At 43.5% G+C, this 21,167-nt stretch overlaps 1 protein-coding gene across 1 annotated transcript in view; it reads left to right on the top strand.

Moving 5' to 3' along the window:
- The window catches only part of CCDC141 (coiled-coil domain containing 141), a 268,731-nt gene that overhangs the window by 78,333 nt on the left and 169,231 nt on the right, over nt 1-21,167 (top strand). The window contains exons 4-6 of the mRNA XM_068247372.1: nt 1,476-1,578; nt 3,961-4,214; nt 17,477-17,596. Coding sequence (XP_068103473.1) covers nt 1,476-1,578; nt 3,961-4,214; nt 17,477-17,596 — 477 coding nt within the window. The remainder of the gene's footprint in view (nt 1-1,475; nt 1,579-3,960; nt 4,215-17,476; nt 17,597-21,167) is intronic.

Below are 21,167 nucleotides of genomic sequence, written 5' to 3' on the forward strand. Positions count from 1 at the left end.
TTGTTTTTGTTTTAATACTCTAAATCCCTATAAACTAAACAAGCCTCGCCCACAGCTTTTCAGAGTGCCTTGGCATTCTCAGACAGTAGCAAGGGCTTATGGGAGCTCAGTATGGGCAGGAGGAGGGGGAGTTGTTACTAGCCAGAGATTTCAGAGGCAGAGGGGAGGAGGGGGAATTAGGTTTTCACAGGCTGAGGGCTGGAGATGCAGATCAGCTTGCCTGTGTGTAATGTTTACAAACAAAATATGGCCGCTGTCATTGTATCACAGGAAGAAATAATCATAAATCTAGATCATCTAAACTTTAGATAAGATATATAGACAAGTTACTTGTTCTAGTTAGTTTTTCATCTTGGATCCGCTTCAAAAAGGCTTTTCTGTATCACGTTAGATGTGCATATCTATATACTGAAAAGCTCCCTCTAGTGGCTGCAACAAAAATTCTGACTCATGCACACCAGTTGTGGGAAGACTCACAGTTTCCTCCCTGACCTGCTCCACAGCTGGTGAGACTTAGAGAATTGAAGCATGTTTTTTCGGTATATTACAGAAAGTTTACCGCATGCAGGAAATCTCAGTGTATGAGATTAGCTCTAAGAAATGTGCTCCTAAGTAGGGTCATCCGTAGTATGCTTGCTTGCGGTATTATGCATGTTACAGGAATAGTGGTAATTACACATACAGATCCAGGGGAACCTCCATAGTGCTATATCTGACTACACAAAACCATGCATATTTTTCTACAGGAATACCTCTGACTGGTAATTAGCTGTATGGACAGAAGCTGTGTAATGAAGCCCTCACATCACTCACATCTACCAGCTGTAAACAGGGGCCAATGATTAAAGTTGAGAAGCAGAAAGAGCTGAGATCACTAGATAGATTTTAATATATAAATACAGCAGCTATGCAATGAAATGCAATGGCAGTTTTCAGAGCAGATAAACTGTCTGTACTTTGGACATTTGCAACTTGTAGACAGACAATATTACTTGTGCACAAAATCAAATATGATAACTGTATGGGTAATAAAAAAAGTAGAAAAACACATTTTTATGTAACTTTATGTCAGAGTTTTATCCCACTTTAAAAGTACATTTGCAAAAAATTGAAAGACAATGCATGATAGGTGCTGACGGCTGATAAACCATCCATGGCACAGGCACTTTGATATTTAAGTTCGTGCCAGAGATGGATTAAGGTGAGAAGTAGCCCTTGGCTAGATACCAGCACTGGCTGTCCCCGCTTTGAACCTGATGGAGGTAAATGCTCAGAATAGATGGCAGCCAGGCCCCTAGACATCCACCAAGCCCTAGGCACCTTTCTAGATTGCCTTGTGGATGATCTCTGGTCCATGCCCATAGCAGTGGCTCTGTTATAGAGGATTAAGTTATTTTGCTGTTGTAGTCTGTACTACTAAGTAGTATACATTATGAGATCTCTACTTATTCATCCTGTTTTCTTCTGCCCATTAGTTTGCTGAGGCAATTGATAATGCAGAGACGTTTCTTCAGAATATACAAGAAACTGCTGATTCTATTCCAGAATGCCTGCAGCAGCACCAGCAGCATACAAAGGGTAAGGCATGGATTCATACTCTCTTAGAAAAGCTGTAGAATCCTGGATTAAAGTATTTTTTTTTTGTTTCTCTTTAATTTGCGGTAAATATTCTTTAAATCCAGATTGGCAGTCTTACAACTCTGCCAGTTGCTATAAAGGTACAGCCTCATTTGAAATAGACAACGTTTTACTGTGATTCATACAAACGTTTTCAGTGGCGTAGCAATAGGAGATACAGAGGCTGCGACCGCACCGGGGCCAGAGGTTCCCCAAGGAAACCATCCTCAGCTGCAGTATTAGCTCTTCATTGGTCCTGTGCTGGTAAAAATCATTTCTATAGATACTTTAAATAGTAGTAATCCTTAAACTGTTTCCCATCCCCTTCTTGCACCTCTGACACTGTAGTTGCCGTTGGCAGGTTTTGGTGTGCTGTCTGAATTAATTGTTATGTATAGAGTGCTTTGGGGGCCCCATTGTAAAATTAGAAAATGCAATTGTGCCGGCCCAAAAAATTTAAAAAAAAAAGTAAAACTTGCACTGGGGCCCCATTGCTCCTTAGCTACGCCACTGAACTTTGTACTTACCTCTTCTGTTAAAAATGGGATGTGATACCTGTATATGCAATAAACATACGGTACTGATGGATACAATTGTACGGAAAACAATGGAGACAGAATAGGATTCTATGTTTAGGTATCTCATAGGAATAAACCCAGTGTGCAGATTCATAAGAGCACATTTCCAACGAGTGCAAATTTGCATTGCCAAAATTCACACTTACTGAGAGCAATGCAATTTCAATGGAATAGTTTCTGTTGAATGTATTTTTAAAGTTTGTTCCAATTCCCCCCCCCCCCCCCCCCCCACCAAAAAAAAAAAAAAAAAAATGGACAGCTTGCTGCAGATTTTCGCACCAGACATCAGTTTCCCATGTAATGACTATCTATTACGGTCAACGCATACAAAAATTCACATGAAAATTTCTATATGGAAAAACGCTTGTATTAATAGAGACATAAATGTAGCTGATGTCCAACACTGAGCGCTGAGCCCTTTCAGACTGTAAAGTGATGCATGATAACTAATGTATGGGACCAAAGGCATTTCGAAAAAAAGGGCGAGGGTAATAGCTGCTAGCAGAATATTGGTAAAATTACCGATATTATACTGCTAATTCCAGTAGCAAAATATTGGTAATCTTTGCCAATATTTTACTATATCTTAACCTTACCCTACTCTAAGACAAAACCCTTCCTCTACCAATGCCTAACCCTAAGACTTCCCTCTGCCAATGCCTAACCCTAAGACCTCCCTCTGCTGATGCCTTACCTTAAGAGCACCCTCTACCAATGTCTAACCCTAAGACCTCCCTCTGCCAATGCCTAACCCTAAGATCTCCCTCTACCGAACCCTAAGGGCTCTTTTCCACTAGCAACCACCTATCCTAAATACATACGCAAGTGATACAATTTTGTTTATGCAATTGCAGTTTTGCATTTATCTTTTAACATTGAAGCACAATCGCAGGTAAAATCGCTCCAAAAAGCAATTGTGCTTTACAGAAAATCAAAACGCGATAGTGGAAAATACTCTTCACGATTCCTGTTTTAAGGTAGCAACCTTAGCGATTTAAAAATCGCTAGCGTTTTGCAATTTGAAGCAAATCACTCTCAGTGGAAAAGGGCCCTAAGACCCCCCCTACCTATGCCTAACACTTAAACCCCCCGTGTCTAACACTTAGCCAACCCCCCCGCCTAACCTTAACCTACTCCTGCGGCAAAGCCATGATTTGTGCCAAAGAAGGTAAATTTGAGTGCCCAGTGGCACCAGATAAAGTTGCAGGCACCGAGGCATAAGGATATGCAAATTGTGGATTTATAAAGCAATGCAATGCTGCAATTTGCATATTGGCATGCTTCGGTGCAAGCCCTTTTTGCCTTAATTTACATAATTTGCTGCAAATTGCTTCCACTATAAAAGCACCATTTGAAGCAAAGAAGATACATTTTGGCGCCTGGAGGCATGTGGTAGTGCGCCCAAATTTCCCTTCTTTGCCGCAAATTGTGGCTTTTATAAATCTTGTCAGAACTGGAAGGAATCATTGTTTGAAGAAATAGTGAGCTTCTGAGAGGAATTGACAGTGAGGTAAGTATGTAATATTTATTTGCAGGCACGTCATGTATTTATTTCAAATAATTTTACTCAACTCAGGTTCACTTTAAAGTTAAATTCTCTTTAGATTAGAAAAAAATGGCATATTTTTTAGGCACAAAAATCTTGTGCAGATTGTAGATTTACATTACTTATTGTATGGATTTCATGTCTTATAGCGCAAGTCAATATTGTACTAAACTGCACTAAAATAATACATGTTGTTAAAAGTTCCCCTGTTTCTTCTAGGTGTATTAGAACGATCACTTGCTCTGCTGAATAAAAGCCAAGAGGTGATTGAATTCATCCAACAGTTCAAGTCTCAGCAACCGGTGACCCTCTCTGATATGATAAAGGGAGCTCACTGCAGTTGTTCCAGAATTGAGGACCACCTGGAACTGCTGCAAGACAGGAGGAGACAGCTGGACAGGCAGATGAGGCAAAGGCGTCAAAGGCTGGAACAGGTCTTGCAAGTCAGCCAGTGGCACCAACAGGAAGAGAAGGTAATGTGGAGAGAGAGCTCATGCAGCACCTGTTTCTCTGGGTCAGGGCTGGGAAGCCAATATTAGCGAACACAATATTGTCTTGTGGGAAGAAAACTGTTTACCCATCTGTGGCTCTGTGTTCCTCCCTGCACAGTAGCACATGAAAGACCTTTAAATGGTTGCCATCTGGTATCAATGCTGTGTGCTTGGCCTTCAGTCCTTGGCACAAACTCCTCTCCATTGCACTGATAAAGTTTGGCTTTCCAGAAAGAATTTTTGTAATGTATCTCTGGTTTTGCAGAGTAATATTTTAGCTAAGCTAGACTTTAGATAACCTAAATAAGGTGAGACAAGGCACATATACAGCGGCTGTAATCTTCCCTTGCTCACAATGAAGGAGAAAAAAACATGCTCTCCATTTTTTACTTTTGCTTTGTGATCACTACCAATGTTTCCTTTGATAGACCTCCATATGGTTAACCCTTTAGCAGCCAATTTATTTAGAGGCTTGCAAATGCTCCAGGCCAATTTATTTTAGAACTAGTTTTATTTCTTACTTGTTATATATCCTTGCTTCCATTTAGTACAGCTGTAATGTGTATTCTGTATTCTGCTTTCAGTTGCTATATTTTCTGCTAGTAGTAGAAAGAGATCAAAGCATTCCAATAATTTACAGCACAATCAGTTCTGCTTCCTGAAGGTTAAAAGCAGTGCACTTATCTCAGACGAGATAACTCTATTGAATTGCTAATGAGTTAAAGTTGACCTCTAGACGTCATACTGAAACTGACTCTAGGTGTGGCTACACTGATACAGATTCTCCCCTTATTTAAAAACACTCGAGGTGCAAGTATTCCTATAAACGAACAATGTTGGCCTTACATACAAAATGTACTGTACTGTTTTTGTTATCACATATTTTTGGTATTACTTATTACAATATCTTCTAAACTGGTGTTCACAGCAAAAAGTTGGTAGTTGCTCAATCGGGCTGATAATCGTCATATAAGGAGCTCACAGAGTTCAAATTTTGCTCTGTATAAACTGTTGCTAGTTGATTAAAATACATTGAAGAACAACTAAAAGGATTGTTTATACAGTATGTCCAAATCCAAAAGTGTCCAAAAATAAAATAATTATACACAGAGAGCAAAAGTACAAACGCTGGACATACAAAGTGGACTTAAGGCCCTTCCACACAAAAAATTGTGATCACAGTTGCGATCAAAATTTTCACATATTTTAGCGTGAATTTTTTGGGTGCAATCAGTGGGCACAATTGCATTTTCTGATGTGAAAAGAAAAGCTGCAGAGAGTTTTTTTTTAATTCAAGATCGCATAGCAAATTCAAGAATCGCATAGCATAGCAGTGCGCTTGCCATGCAATTTGCACGCGCTCCCATTAATTTAACCTAATTACTATTGCAGACAACATGCTCTACATTTGTGATTTGGCCTAAATCACTGTGCCCTTGTGATCGGCAGAACGCATGCGTTTCAAAAATCAGATCAAAACGCATGCAGTGGGGAAAGGCCCGTAGAAACAGCCTCTAGAAGTGGAATCTTAACTATATCTTAGAACCCGAGGTGAGTTTCTGCAATCAATATAGGACACAGAGGCACATTCTGCACACTATCATCAGCCTCTGTGTCCTTCTATAGTGCCAACAGGCTCCCCCCGTGCTCTGCTGTCCCACCTTATCAAAACTTCCACGCTAGCGACACAAAGGTTGTCGCTAGCTGGCTGTTTACATGCAGGCTGCCACTCACCGCCGCTCCCCCGCCTCCTGTAATACACGGATCCACACCTGCGTCCCTTCCCTCCCCGCCTCCATAACCTTATTCCAGTCTGCTGTTCTGCAGATTCACTCACTGCAGGCTGTGTGTAGAGAGCAAGGAGACACATTTCCCATGACAACCTCCCATGGGGGAGGGGTACTACATCTAGTGCAGGAAGAAGTACCCTGCACTGCCTGCTGCTATCTTCCCAAAAGGTACCAGGTGGAAGAACACAGTGACTGAGCACCACAGCGGCACCCCTAACCATGGCTACACCTGGTGCTGTGAGCACATGCAGCCCTATGGTAGGTACGCCGCTGGATGGAAAAACATATCCCTAGTCCCAAACACTTTAAATAACATTATGAATAAATCATAATATATAAAGCCATTACAAAGCTTATGAAGTAAGCAGACCTGCTTACCTATATCCAAATGTGGTACTCCTGTGTTGTGTTGCTGCAATTGTGAGAGGCAGTTTGAGGGTTTAATGAGTAAATATTATTACAGCGGGAGAAGAGGCAGGTACTTAAGTCCTCCCTCATTTGTACTACAGCACCTCCTCCCTTTTTGCAGCCTGATAAGTGACCCAAAATCTATGCTGTGCCAAACTGACAGATAGGAGTTACAAGGTTGTATCTGAAGTCTACAGTAGTTAGGTAGGGATCAAACAGGTGAGCTGACTGTCATTTTGTTGTTGTTGGTTTTCTAAAACCAGCATTTGTATACTTTATATTAGATACATTGACACTGTCTCTTAAATAATTCTAGCAGAGATGCACTAAATTTAGCTTTGAGTACAGGATAACGTGGCACCTTTATATCCACTTCTTCACACATGTAGGTGTGCCCTACTGCACACATTAGAAAATATGCTTGTGGGGAAGTAGAGTAGTGTATTACTAAGCATATATGTAAGAATGGCAAAGTACAATATTAGAGTAAATGGTCAGACTTTATTGTAGTTTCTCCTAGAGGAGTGATATGACATCACCATCATCACAAGTTCTCAATAAGGGTGTTTTACATGGAAGGTGACAATTTAGTGGTGACATTTCTGTTTTGTCATATATCAGAAGCAACTGTTTTGATCTTTTCAGGACATTCCAAAAGATAATTTGCAGGTTCGAGCAACAAAGGTGGCATCATCTCTATGGCATTTCACATTCTATGACACTTTGGGCTTGATTCACAAAGCGGTGCTAACTGTTAGCATGCCTGTGAAAACCCCCTTAGCACGTGTAAACAAGCTTTTCGCGCGCAAAACTTTATGCGCGTAAAACTTTATGCGCGTACTGCACAGAGCACAGGGCGCACCGCGCGAAGTGCCCATTAAAGCCTATGAGACTTAGCGCGCGTAAAACTTTGCGCGCGTAAAACTTTACGCGCGCAAAGTTAGCGCACGATCTGATTGAGAAATCCGGTGCTAACCTACTTAGCACCCTGGTTAGCGCGTCTAAAGACTTTAGACGTGCTAAGTAGGTTAGCACCGCTTTGTGAATCAAGCCCTTTATAGTTATATCTCTTATTATCAGTATTTGTCTTGACTTCCACTTTAACCTTGCCATTGCAGAATGAAGATGGCATAGGATAAACAATCTAAACAATATATATTAACATCAACATAAGTTTGAAACTTCCATTATAGCCCACACATAAAACTAAATACAAACCTTATCTTAGTGAGTTTTATCACTACTAACTACCAATTACTGAATCTGAGAAATCCTAAGTGCTTCCTATGCAGGGGTCTAGTCCTGGGAAAAGAAGTGAGTGGACTCACTTGGAAAACCCCTGCACCTCGCGTATCGCGGGGCGCCAAAAAATGGGCTTGGTCAAGCATACCGTGGGAGTGGTCATGGGTGGGGCCAAATATACATGACCTTAGCAGTGATGTAAAAGGTCTGCCGAGGAAGTTTGAGCTCTGCCGTAGTGTATCCCCCAAAAATAGATGTAATCTGACAGCATTTCACCAAAAAGACACATAATCTGGTAGAAGTTCCTCCAAAATACAGATAATATGGCAGTGGTTCCCCCAAAATAGACAATGTGGCAGCAGCAGTTCCCCCAACATACGCATATTTTGGAAGCAGTTCCCCAAAATACGCGAAACCTGGCAGCGGAACACCCAAAATACACGTAACACCCAAAATACATATAATCTGGCAGCAGTGGTCCCCCAAACATACACAATATGGCAGCAGTTCCCCAAAATACACGTAATCTGGCAGCAGCTGTTCCCCTAACATACACATAATCTGGCAGCTGTTACCCAAAATACATAACAGCGGTTCCACAAAATGCAGCAGTTTCCCCAAAATAGGTACCCCCAGCATAGGTAGCCAGGTCTATAGGTGTCCCCAGTATAAGTAGCCATGAGTATAGTAGTCCCCAGTATATGTAGCCAGAGGTATAGTTGCCTAGTATATGTAGCCAGGGGTATATGTGCCCAGTATATGTAGCCAGGGGTATATGTGCCCAGTATATGTAGCCAGAGGTATATGTACCCAGTATATGTAGTCAGGGGTATATGTGCCCAGTATATATAGCCAGTGGGATATGTGCCCAGTATACATAGCCAGTGGGATATGTGCCCAGTATATATAGGCAGAGGTATATGTGCCCAGTATATATAGCCAGTGGGATATGTGCCCAGTATATATAGGCAGGGGTATATGTGCCCAGTATATATAGCCAGGGGTATATGTGCCCAGTATATATAGCCAGTGGGATATGTGCCCAGTATATATAGGCAGAGGTATATGTGTCCAGTATATGTAGCCAGTGGGATATGTGCCCAGTATATGTAGCCAGTGGGATATGTGCCCAGTATATATAGGCAGGGGTATATGTGCCCAGTATATATAGCCAGTGGGATATGTGCCCAGTATATATAGGCAGAGGTATATGTGCCCAGTATATGTAGCCAGTAGGATATGTGCCCAGTATATATAGCCAGGGGTATATGTGCCCAGTATGTATAGCCAGGGGGATATGTGCCCAGTATATATAGGCAGAGGTATATGTGCCCAGTATATGTAGCCAGTGGGATATGTGCCCAGTATATATAGCCAGTGGGATATGTGCCCAGTATATATAGCAAGTGGGATATGTGCCCATTATATATAGCCAGTGGGATATGTGCCCAGTGTATATAGCCAGTGGGATATGTGCCCAATATTTATAGCCAGTGGGATATGTGCCCAGTATATATAGGCAGAGGTATATGTGCCCAGTATATATAGCCAGTGGGATATGTGCCCAGTGTATATATAGCCAGTGGGATATGTGCCCAGTATATATAGCCAGTGGGATATGTGCCCAGTATATATAGGCAGAGGTATATGTGCCAGTATATGTAGCCAGTGGGATATGTCCCCAGTATATGTAGGCAGGGGTATATGTCCCCAGCTAGCCAGGTGTGCCCCCAGCAGGAGGGGAGCAGCACAGAGAAGGCGAGCTATGGGGACAGCGGGGAAGGGCGGAAGTCTCCCCCCCCCCCTTCCCTCACCTTCGTGCTCCCCTTCCTGCCTCTCCCCTCCGGTGTTTTCAAGTGTCGGGCCGGTGACAAAAGTGAGCGGAGACTTACTGCGTTCCAGTCGCAAGGGACGCTCCGCTCTGTGTGCGGCTAGTCTGGTCTTCTAGCCGTACACAGAGCAGAGCGTCCCTTGCGGCTGGAAGAAGGCGGTAAGTCTCCGCCCACTTTCGCCGCCGGCCCGTCACTTGAAAACACCAGAGGGGAGAGGCAGGAAGGGGAGCAAGAAGGTGAGGGAAGGGGAGGGAGACGTCCTCCCTTCCCCGCTGTCCCCATAGCTCGCCTTCTCTGCACTGCTCCCCTCCACACAAGCCAGGGTGGACGGCGTTCACTCTCTGGAAAAAGTAAGTGGACGCCGTCCACCCGCGTCCACGGAGGACTCGACCCCTGGTCCTATGGGAGAAAAGCGCTATAGAAATGTTATTGTATTGTATTGTATTATTGTATTGTATCTTAGTTCAAATGTTAGCTTTCTGTGTGGAAACATGTTTCTCTGTCTACAAATTCTGTTAAAGAAATTTGGTTGGGTAACATGAAATAGCAGAGTGAACCCGAGGTGAGAGTGATATGGAGGCTGCCATAGTTATTTCCTTTTAAACAATGCCAGTTGCCTGTTAGTCCTGTTGATATTCCGGGATCAGTAGGGTCTTAGGCACAACCTTGATACAAGCATGTGGCTAATCCAGTCAGAGTGAATTCAGTGCACCTGATCGGTATGCTTGTTCACATTCTTTGGCTAAAAGTATTAGAGACACGGGGACAGCCAGGCAACTTGCATTGTTTAAAAGGAAATAAATATGGCAGCCTCCATATCAATCACAAATCAGTTTTTCTTCAATAGCGATCTCTGTGAATGGGGCTGCTGCTTGGATCAGCATCATGCTGTCCAAACTACAGTGGGCTGGGGACCAGACTAAACTCTCTTAGAACATCGTAGCCTATAGCTATGGAAGCCCGTGGTACAGGAAGTGGGTTTTAGGCAGGTGTTTTAAAGAGGAGCTGTCAGCCATACTATCTCAGAAAAAACAACAACACATATTTAAGTAAATAAATACATGCTCTACTTACATAACATATGTATTGCACTGTCCACATTTGAATTCAGTGTTTTTTCTAAATTAAAAAAGAGAAAATCCTTCTTAGCATGTCCCATATTACCTGTGGAGATTTTGAAGCCAATCCTGATGTAATTTCCTCCCTTACTCTCCTCTGCCTGATTTACCCGCCCTTCACTATAGAAAGTGCATTGTCTCAGCATGAGAAATATTGGCCAATCAGAGAGGAACAGAGGTGTGGGACGAGAAAACAGGAAGGAAAGAGGCTTCAGCCAATCAGGCTGCATTAGTTAAGTTTGAGGGGAAGAAGATCAGCAAAAAAGGACAACCCAGCATGCCCTGCAACTTCCTTTTTGTGTACCAAATGTTGTGTGTACCAAATAAGAGTCAGGTAAACTGGAGAATGATCATTTATCAACAAGAAAAGTAATAGTGGTTTTAACGTTTGGATTGCCTGGTTAGCATCCTTATTTCTTGTTTACCAGATAAAAATAAAGATTATTTTTTTCTATTTTACACCCGACAGTTACACTTTAAAGTGGTTTATTTTACATGAGTAAATCAAATTTATACAAAGATAAAAACCACCATCAGAATTTCCTTAGGACTCATAGTAGGAAAATGTGTCGCTCCCTTAATCTTCCAGAGCCTGCATAGTTTGTTGCAGCTCTCTCATACCCTCTGTGTTGTGTCCCATCTTATCAGATCCCTAAAGTGTATTCCAGTTTTCCAGTGCCTCTCAGTACTCCTCTGCTCTTCAGTGCTTCTGTGTTGCACCACAAATTTCCAGGGTCCCTAAACGTGCCCATGCTTTTCAATGCCCCAGAGTGTATCCCAGCTTCCAGAGTTCTCCATTCCAAAAATTGCGTATATCAACTTTCATAACCCCCAAATATCTCCCTAACTTCCAATAACACCCACAATTGAGCCCTATTTTTTCAAAGTTCCTTTTAGTGTGTTCCAATTTTCTAGTGCCATCCATAATGTGTCCCAGCTTTTTAGTGCCCCTATATGTTATTTCAGATCTTCAGAGCATGCATCTCAGCTTGCAAATAACAGAAAGCTTCCTATTTTGGCTAAGGTAACGACACTATGACCAAAAGGTAATTGAAGCCTCTCCTCTCCCCTTAAAAAGTTTATACAGTGATGTAAGGTTGTTATTTAGGTTATATTTTGTTTGGATGGCGGGGCAGTAAGCTGTGGCAGAAGGGAGAGGAAATTAATACTGAGTTCGGTTGAAAAAAAAAGGGGGGGCAGAAGTGATGTCACTTTTGGCATCACAGCGATACAGCAAAGATGGAAAGCAGAAGAAATATTATTTTCTTTCTTTCATGTCCCATTTCTCCAAAATGTTACATTGAAAACTAAAACAGGATAGGTAAGCTAAATAAGTCATTTTTTATTAGATGATTTATTTTAAATATACTGTATTTTCAGTTAATATGGAGTTTCATCCCACTTAAAGAGAAACCCCGACAAAACATTGAACTTTATCCCAATCAGTAGCTGATACCCCCTTTTACATGAGAAATCTATTCCTTTTCACAAACAGACCATCAGGGGGCGCTGTATGACTGATATTGTAGTGAAACCCCTCCCACAAGAAAAGTTCGAACTTTTGTGGGAAATAGCTGTTTACAGCTGTTTCCAACTGCCAAAAACCATGCAGCAGCTACATCACCTGCCAACAGTAAAATGCTCACTGAGTTCCTCTTTAAAGGAGTTCTTTCGTGAAAAAAGTAGGCAGTTAAAAAATGTGTCAGTTTTGGGCCAGTCCTGAACAACAGGTGCAAAATTTAACTGACATAATAGTGTGCAAGTGATTAGGGAGGCCGGCTGGTATCTTGCTATTTTGGCAGTTAAACTGTTGTTCAGGAAATGCTGTTGAAAACAAAGAAAGCCTTGAGAATCCCCCTTAAAAAGATGGACTGGCCCAAAACCTGTCATCTGTCACATTTTTTAACTGCCTACTTTTTTGGCGAAAGAACCCCTTTAAAGACTGAAGTGTGCAGTACAAGCAGCACAATTCCAGTGGATTTAAGCACAGCTTTTTATAGTTTGCAAAAATTCCTTTTTTTATTTTTTAAAGGCAGAACAGCAGCATCTCTGTCCAACAGCTTGAGGGGATTGCCTGCAGCAAGGCATGCTGTGCGTCGATCAAGCTGCCAAAACGCAGACTACATCAACTGCTCCATTGTTGTTCAGTCAGGGTTCACGGCAAGCACATCATGCCAAAAAAGAGAGGAAAAGACAGCGGCAGTATTGTGTAATATCAAAATATCCACAGTTAGTGTTTGAAAAGGTTCATATTGTTAGTTATTGCAAATAAAACAATGTAGCATTAGTAAAGGTAGATATGATCACTTAAAGCAGCAGGGACAGGCATACTATCCCAGGAAAAAACATACATATACTGTATAAGTAGATAAATACTAGTTCTACTTACATAACACATGTATTGTACTGTCTATGTTTTGATTTTAGTGAATTTTATATAGTAAATAAAGAGAAACCTGTTCCAGGCATTTCCATCTTTACTGCCTTTGACTGAAGCCAATCCTAATATAATTTCCTCCCTTACCCTTTTATTTTCTCAAAGAAACTGCACTGTTATATCTAGTTTGCTTTGTAAACACATGTGAGCGCAGCATATATCATAGTTACAGCTTCTGCAGAGGGGTGAGGTCAGGGGCGTAACTAGGCCCCACCGGGCCCCCCTGCAGAATTTCAGTGCGCCCCCCCCCTCCCTGGGGCCCGCTCGTGGCCATTTTGTGGGGGCTGGATTGGTGGCAGCATGGGGGGAAAGCCTTGGCCACAGTCGGCGGGGAGAGGGGAAGTTCCCCCCCTCTCCCTCACCTTGGGGCTCTCCCCTCCAGCTAGTTACAGTGTGGGCAGCGGGCAGCGGCGGGCAGATACATACCTTCTTCTGTGCGTTCCACCGCATACTCCTCGCTCTAGCGGCTGACGTCACTTCCGGAAGTGACGTCAGCCGCTAAAGTGAGGAGTATGCGGTGGAACGCACGGAAGAAGGTATGTATCTGCCCGCCGCTGCCCGCTGCCCACACTGTAACTAGCTGGAGGGGAGTGCAGAGGGGAGAGCTCGAGGTGAGGGAGAGGGGGGGAACTTCCCCTCTCCCCGACCGACTGTGGCCAAGGCTTTCCCCTCATGCTGCCAACTCTCCAGCCCCCACAAAACGGCCCCGAGCGGGGCCCAGGGGGGGCCCAGGCCCCCCCACGGGAGCAGGGGCTGCAGGGCCTATTGTTACGCCAGTGGGTGAGGTGTATTTCTCTTCTCAGCCTCCTGTCACACTGAGGTGCCCTCAGTCAATCAGTGAGGAGCAAGAATGTGGGAGGGAAGATCACAAGCTTCCTTCTCCCCGGCAATGTACCAGAACACAGCTAGGCTGACTGAGATAAGATTCATAACACCAGAAAAATGTATGATTATATTGGAATGCTCACAATGCAGACTGCATGTAGACTAGACAATAAACACAGAGCAGTTGGTTAATGGAATTTTATTTTGTGGTTGACAATCCCGCTATAATGTCATTTCTGTGATTGAAGTCAGTTACATAGGTTGACTGATGTAATACTTCTTTTTTGTCAGTGTTACAGTATGTAAACCGACTGTTGTAGATGAAATGAGGCATGTGCTCTCTATTTTAGAGACAGAACACCTATTGTCAAAGCTCTTATTCATTTACACGGCATGTTTACAGTGGGACCTTGCGTTGTGTTCACTGTATATCAGGAACGGAATGGAAAAGTCGTAGTGCACGTAACGGCTGCGTTGCATACACTGAAGCATATAGTAATGCACGTGTTTAGCAGTAGTGCATGCAGTGTGACCATACGGCAACCTGTTATGCCGCAACATGACTGCTGGGCTGTGAAGGTTGCATAGGTGGTTCATTGCAGTGTGGTAAGTCGCATTACAAAGCAACCGTTACATTGCAATGCAACACAACACTGTGAATGAGACCTTACTGTCTTGTGATGTTGAAGAACGCTCTGAGCCGGCAGTAATTGTCTTCCTGGCAGCAATCTAAACTGCTGGGTAGGAGACAATGGAACTCTGAGGTCTGGGGGTGGAACGTCATCTATTGTGCTGGTGATGAGGCTTTTCTACACAAGCTGTCGCATGCAGCCTGAGTGACAAGGACTGTCATGTGTGTGGGGTAGCTCCTAGACAAGAGTGGGAGGCTGTGTCACATTAGGCCTGAGATTTCACAACCTGTGGGGGTGACTTACTGAGGGAGAAATGCAATGAAGTTTATTTCTGCTCACATCACACATCCAATGATGTGCACCTGATTAGATGTGTGAAGTTTGCTGGTCTCCCCTTTAGTGAATCTCTTATTGTGACTCCCATACATTTTCTACTTTGATTGACCCTTTGATTTGATTGTTTAATCGACTCAGTCAGAGGAGAATTGATTATGTTGTATTGTGCTCAATCGCTGTAAATTGACTGATATCTGCCCACATTGAGAAAATGTATCAATTGATTGGGACTGAAAATATGGGGCAATCATAAAGCAATCGGCTGATGCTCACATGATTTCGATTGACACAGAATTGTTTTTTGGTTTCAGCGCATACATAAATAACCGTACGACAATAATGAGCGGTATGTTCGATCTATTAGTGAAGATGAATCGCTAAGATGTTGCTTGCAGTGTGTGGGCCTCTAGTCGATTTACTATTGATCGACCACAATGTTTTGGATATAAATAGTAAAAGTATCTGAAATAGTATTGCTCGCTTAATCGTTCAATGGAAAATCCAGAAATGTATGGGCACTGTAAAGGCTGTAAGCAGTTGGTTTTCTGTGATCATTCACCAGAGATGAGGTCAGGGGCGTGACTATCTTGGACCACAACCCCCCTTCGTCGTCGTCCCCCACCAAGACCTGTCGGCACCCCCACCTTCTCCTTGATAAAGGGGGCGCAGCTGGAGCTAGAGGGCCCAGTCTTGTTCATTAATATGCAGAGCAGGTAGCGCTTTATATATATTACTTGCTGTGGCGTCTTCTTCATTCCTAGTTAGTTTTCAAGTGCTGTGCACTGCGTGCAGCCAGCCAATCACCACATGGGGACTAAAGCCGCATGGTGATTGGCTGGATGCACGCAGTGCATGGCACTTAAAGTACCACTGTCACAAAAAAGTAGGCAGTTATAATCTGACAGAACCAACAGTTTTTTTTTGGGCCAGTCCATTTCCCCATTATTATTATTATTATTATTTATTGTATTTATAAAGCGCCAACATATTACGCAGCGCTGAATCCCCATGGGGGATTCTCAGGGTTTTCTTTGTTTTCAACAGCATTTCCTGAACAGTAGTTGCAAAGTCTAGGCCTCTTTTCCACGGACAGTTTATAGGCAGTGAAATGCCTCTCAAACTCTCACAACTGCTTGCTGCTGCCTGGTAACTGCTCACTGCTGCCTGGTAACTGCTTGCTGCTGCTTGATAACTGCTTACTGCTGCCTGATAACTGCTTGCTGAGCACAAATTTCAACTTTCTGTGCAAAAGAGGCTTAACTGACAAAATAGTGTGTAAGTGAGTAGGGAGGCTGGCTGGTATCTTACTATTTTGGCAGTTAAACTGCTGTTCAGGAAACGCTGTTGAAAACAAAGAAAACCCTGAGAATCCCCCATGAAAAGATGGACTGGCCCAAAAACCTGTTGGTTCTGTCAGATTTTAACTGCCTCCTTTTTCCATGATAGTGGTCCTTTAAAAATAAACTCGGAGCAGATAATGTACATAACCTGTTGCCTGCTCTGCATATTAATGAATGGGACCACCTCCCGGCCCCCTCCCAGCACCGGGACTCCCTGGTGCTGCACTGGCAGCGGGAGCTATTGTTACGCCACTGGATGAGGTATTTCCCAACATCCTTTTGGCTGCCAGGCAAAATCATGTATAAATTAAGAGAGCTTTTCCCCCCTTTTTTTAACAGCTCATTTTATACTTTATAAATGTTTTTGTTACTATGATTAATTTTCTCCATCCTCCCCCTTTCATCCCCAGGTTACTGCTGTAAAATGGAGCTTTGGGGGTTTTATGCCCCCCCATTCCCTTTAGATTGTAATCTCGCAAGGGCTGGGCTCTCTCCTCCTTTTGTGTCTTGGAAATGACTATACCGTTAATTTATCATGTTACTTTTATCACTGTCATGACCAATTCTGCATTTTGTATTTTGTATCATTTTTTGTATCTTTGTCACTAATTATGTATCTTGTGTATTGGTGTACACCATTGTCTGTATTATTATGTACCCCATGTTTGTTTCTTACCTTGTGCGCCACGGAATATGTTGGCGCTTTATAAATCAATAATAATAATAATAAGGGACATTATTTTCCTTCATAGGTTGTTTTTTTAGCTTCACACTAACATTATATTATGTATTACGTCCAATATTTTGTATTGTTTCAGCTATGTTTTGGAATCGCCGGTGATTGTTATTATTGAAAGTCAATGGAGGTGATTCCACAGGTGTGATTGCGATCTCCCCAAATCACAATCACGGGTTTTGCACCATTTTTGGAGCATTTGTGCTTCAATACAAAGTATAGAAACGATGCAAAAGCGCTTTTCAATCACTGTACAAAAGCGATTTAGCAGCGATTTTACTTCCACAAAAAAGGGAAAAAAAAAGAAAATGCATATTACAGTTGCTGTACAGTCAACAGCATTCATTTAAAATTGCTTCAAAAGCATGGAAACCACCTACAAAATGCTGCAAATATCGCTACCAAACCTGTTCAGCTTTGTGATTGCGATTTGTGCTTTCTAGTGGTCCCCAGCCTGTTTCCAGCTACTGGCTGCAGGCAATTATATTTACTAATTTCATCATTTTGCTTTAACTGTTTGTTACTAAAGTTATGAACCTTTTTTGCAGGTTACTTGTTGGCTGAGAAAGCACATAGATTTATACTTCACCAACATACAGCTAGGAGCTTCTCTAACAGAAAATGAGGAGTTACTTCAGAAACACAAACAGCTCGTAGTTAATTCCAAGGTAAGAGAACAATTTACCATATTCTGTCTTGTTTAGCTGTGGAATATTGTTCACTAATTATCAGGCTACAACAGAATGAAGGCTGACTGGAAAGCCGGCCCCCTCTCACAACACCCCTGTGCCCAGAAAAGGATGAATGCCATCTAGGCAAGATAGCAATTTTTGCCAACCGCTGATGATCACCTGGCTTCTTTTGTAAAGACCCATACCAACTGTAACGATTGTGGAATCGTCTCCGTGGTCAGCGCACCAGACGTGCGCTGACACGGCGGATTTCCTCCACAAGCGTATAAATTTGCAGGAACCCAGCAGTAGGTGCAATGCACCTGCAGAGGGAAATTCCTGACGGCAGGTGGAGCTGTGGAGTGCAGAGGAACAGCTCCTCTGCTCTACCACACACGCCAGACAGGAATTGTACGAAGGGAAGAACTGTAATCGCAAGAGAAGCGATTGAGAGTGAGCACAGAGACAGATTGTGTGTGTGTGCATAAAACTAGTCGCCAACCCGCGACTGTGCACACACCACAGCAGATACGAAGCAGGAACGCGATCGCGAGAGGTGCGATCGCCAAGCGTGACACAAGGCTACAGCAAGGCGGAGCACGAGAGTAGCAAAGGCACAGCAAATCATACAATGAGGAGATACGGAAAACAACAAACGCTAGCTAACCGCGAACACCGCACTCATTCGCAACAGTGCATGCGGTTATGCGCGGTCTCCACGTGATAAACACAATAGAGACAAGCACGCCTAACTAACCATCGACAGACAAACATGAAACAGAGGACGCGAACGCTTGCTTAACGGTTACCTCACCGAGCCTCCAGCAAGCGGTCATAGCAGACAAGACAGACACACGAAAACAGGGACAAGCGAGAAATAGGATCCCCAGCACTAGCGAGAAGCGAGTGCGATCCAGGTACAGAGTAGCAGAACAGAAGGATCCACAGCACTAGCGAAAAGTGGCTAGTGCGATCCCAGAAGACAGAACAGAAGGATCCCCAGCGATAGCAAAAAGTGGCTAGCGCAATCCCAGGAGACAGAACAGAAGGATCCCCAGCGCTAGCGAAAAGTGGCTAGCGCGATCCCAGGAGACAGAACAGAAGGATCCCTAGCGCTATCGAAAAGTGGCTAGCGCGATCCCAGGAGACAGAACCAGAGCAGGGACACGGTCCTCCAGCACCCAAGGCTGAGACACCAAAGTGCGCCCCTCCATCCCTCCCACCCCAGCTGTCACACACTGATTGCTATTAGACTAAGAGGGCCACAGGGCCCACAACCTCCCCTACACCTTAATATCTAGTTATCTGGCTTGCAGTCACTGCTATGTTTCCCCTTTTCTTATTTCTTTCTGCTTAATGCACAATTAGGAATGACAGCTGAATGAATTGTGCGCCCCCTCCTACACTGCGCCCTGAGGGTGGAGCCTCTCCAGCCTATGCCTCGGCCCGGTCCTGGATAGAACAGAAGAGCTAGCTGGTGGCAACCGCTGCACCAGCTATACTCCAAGAACAGAGATCAGAACCATTTCCTGTCGACCACCGCTGGGACAGGACAACAGCAACAGAACAAACAAACAGATAAACAATCCTCACTGCACTAGGGAAAATCTGCCTAGCACAGCTTCCAGGAATTACTCTAAGATAACTTCAACAAGAAGTAGCATGGCTGACACTCTCTAGGAGTGTGTACTACAAACCCTGAAGGAATGACCAGCAAAGGACTGTGGGTAATCCCAACCTTTATACTGCCAGTCATCACAGGAGGCAGGTAATGGATTTGCATAACGAATGTATGCAAATTCCTCAGCAGCAAGCTGCAGAACTGACAAGATGTCTCTCTTAAAGAGACCTGCAGAATGCAGACATGAACAGTGATCAAAACGCTGCCTGTCTGCACAGGCAGCTGAGCAGATTCTCACACCAACCTTGTGATTTTTCTGACGATTTTCCTGGTGACCCGCAATTTTTTTGAGCAAACAACGGTTGTGTTCCATGATCTTGCGACATGGGTAGAGACACGCAACTATGCAAACGTCGTTTAGCATAGCGGGGTGATAACAAACGTCATCGGATCTTTAAAGTGAACCAGAGACGAAGCATCCTCATGTATTTTACCATATATATCAGTGGGAACATTAGAGAAAACCCCTACCCTGCTTTCTGTTTCATTATTTACTGTTCAGATTGCTTCTATAAAATCCCCGACTGAGCATTCAGTCTGGCTTTGCTATAATGACTCAGCTATAATGATTCCTGAGCAGAGCCACAGGGGGGCAGGCTTGGGCTTGAAAAGACACCAGAGAACACAGACACCGCTATAATGTTTCCTGAGCAAAGCCAGACTGAATGCTCAGTCGGGGATTTTATCAGGGTTTAAAAGAAGCAATATGAACAGTAAATAATGAAACAGAGAGCAGGGTAGGTGTTTTCTCTAATGTTCCCACTGATATATATGGTAAATACATGAGGGTGCTTCGTCTCTGGTTCCCTTTAAGATCCAGACTGCTTCCGCACAAAGTACCGCAATGGCATGAAGTCTTGTTCACATCCGTCACGCATACCCACCACCAAGAAGATAGATTGGGGAGAGCTTGTTGTTGCGGCATGCCACTGGGATCCATCTTCCTGGCTCGCGAGGTGAGTATGTAGCCTTAGATTTGGTGGGGGCTAGTGTCCACCAGGCCCCTAGACTCTCTCCAGGCCCTAGGCAGCTGTCAAGGATTGCCTTGTGGATGATCCAGCTCTGCCTGTTCCACATCAATTAATATGCTGTGGTGCATCCTGCAACCCCATGGTAACAAAGTTACAATCCCTACTCCTCTCCATGGCAATAAATGAGGGGCATGGCTGTGACAGTCATGCCCCCCCCCCTCCCGGTACAGCGAAGGGAGAGGGGGAGCAGCACATGTGCCATGCTCAACCTTCCAGGAAGTACTGTGGGAGGCCAAGTCATTGCAATAGTGCATCCAAAATACATCTGGACCCTAGCATAATGGTTCTGAAAACCATAATTTCTGCAGCTCTGCAGATTTTTGAAACCTGACGTATTAGTTTAACTTTCCTGTTCTTTTCAAATTAAATCACTCTAAAGGCTGGTACACACTCTCAATTATGATTGGCCATTTTATTCCCTCCATGTAGAATGAGGGCCAACAGATTTTGCATACTACAGTATGAGCTGATTGTGTAGGTAAATCCTCATACTACATGGAAGTAGTAAAATTGGTCAGTGATTGACCATCAATCATAATTGAAAGTGTGTACCAGGCTTAAGGGTGTGTACACACACCCAATGATTGCCCCATTTTACCACTTCAATATAGTATAAGAGCTTACCTACACAATCTGTTCATAGTATTCAAAATTTGTTGGCACTCATACTACCTGGAGGTGATAAAATTGACCAGTGATTGGATGTGTAACCACCTTAAGACTTTATAGTTTTGTTGTTGTGGTTCTTCCCATCACTTTACCACCCAGTTTATCTAGTTACCCATGCCTTAAAGTGAACCTCCGGACTAAAAATCTACTCAGCAGAACTGAAGAGGCTTGGTGTTTCTTTAACAGT

Source organism: Hyperolius riggenbachi, chromosome 7 (assembly GCF_040937935.1).
Source record: "Hyperolius riggenbachi isolate aHypRig1 chromosome 7, aHypRig1.pri, whole genome shotgun sequence".
Classification (NCBI taxonomy): Eukaryota; Metazoa; Chordata; class Amphibia; order Anura; family Hyperoliidae; genus Hyperolius; species Hyperolius riggenbachi.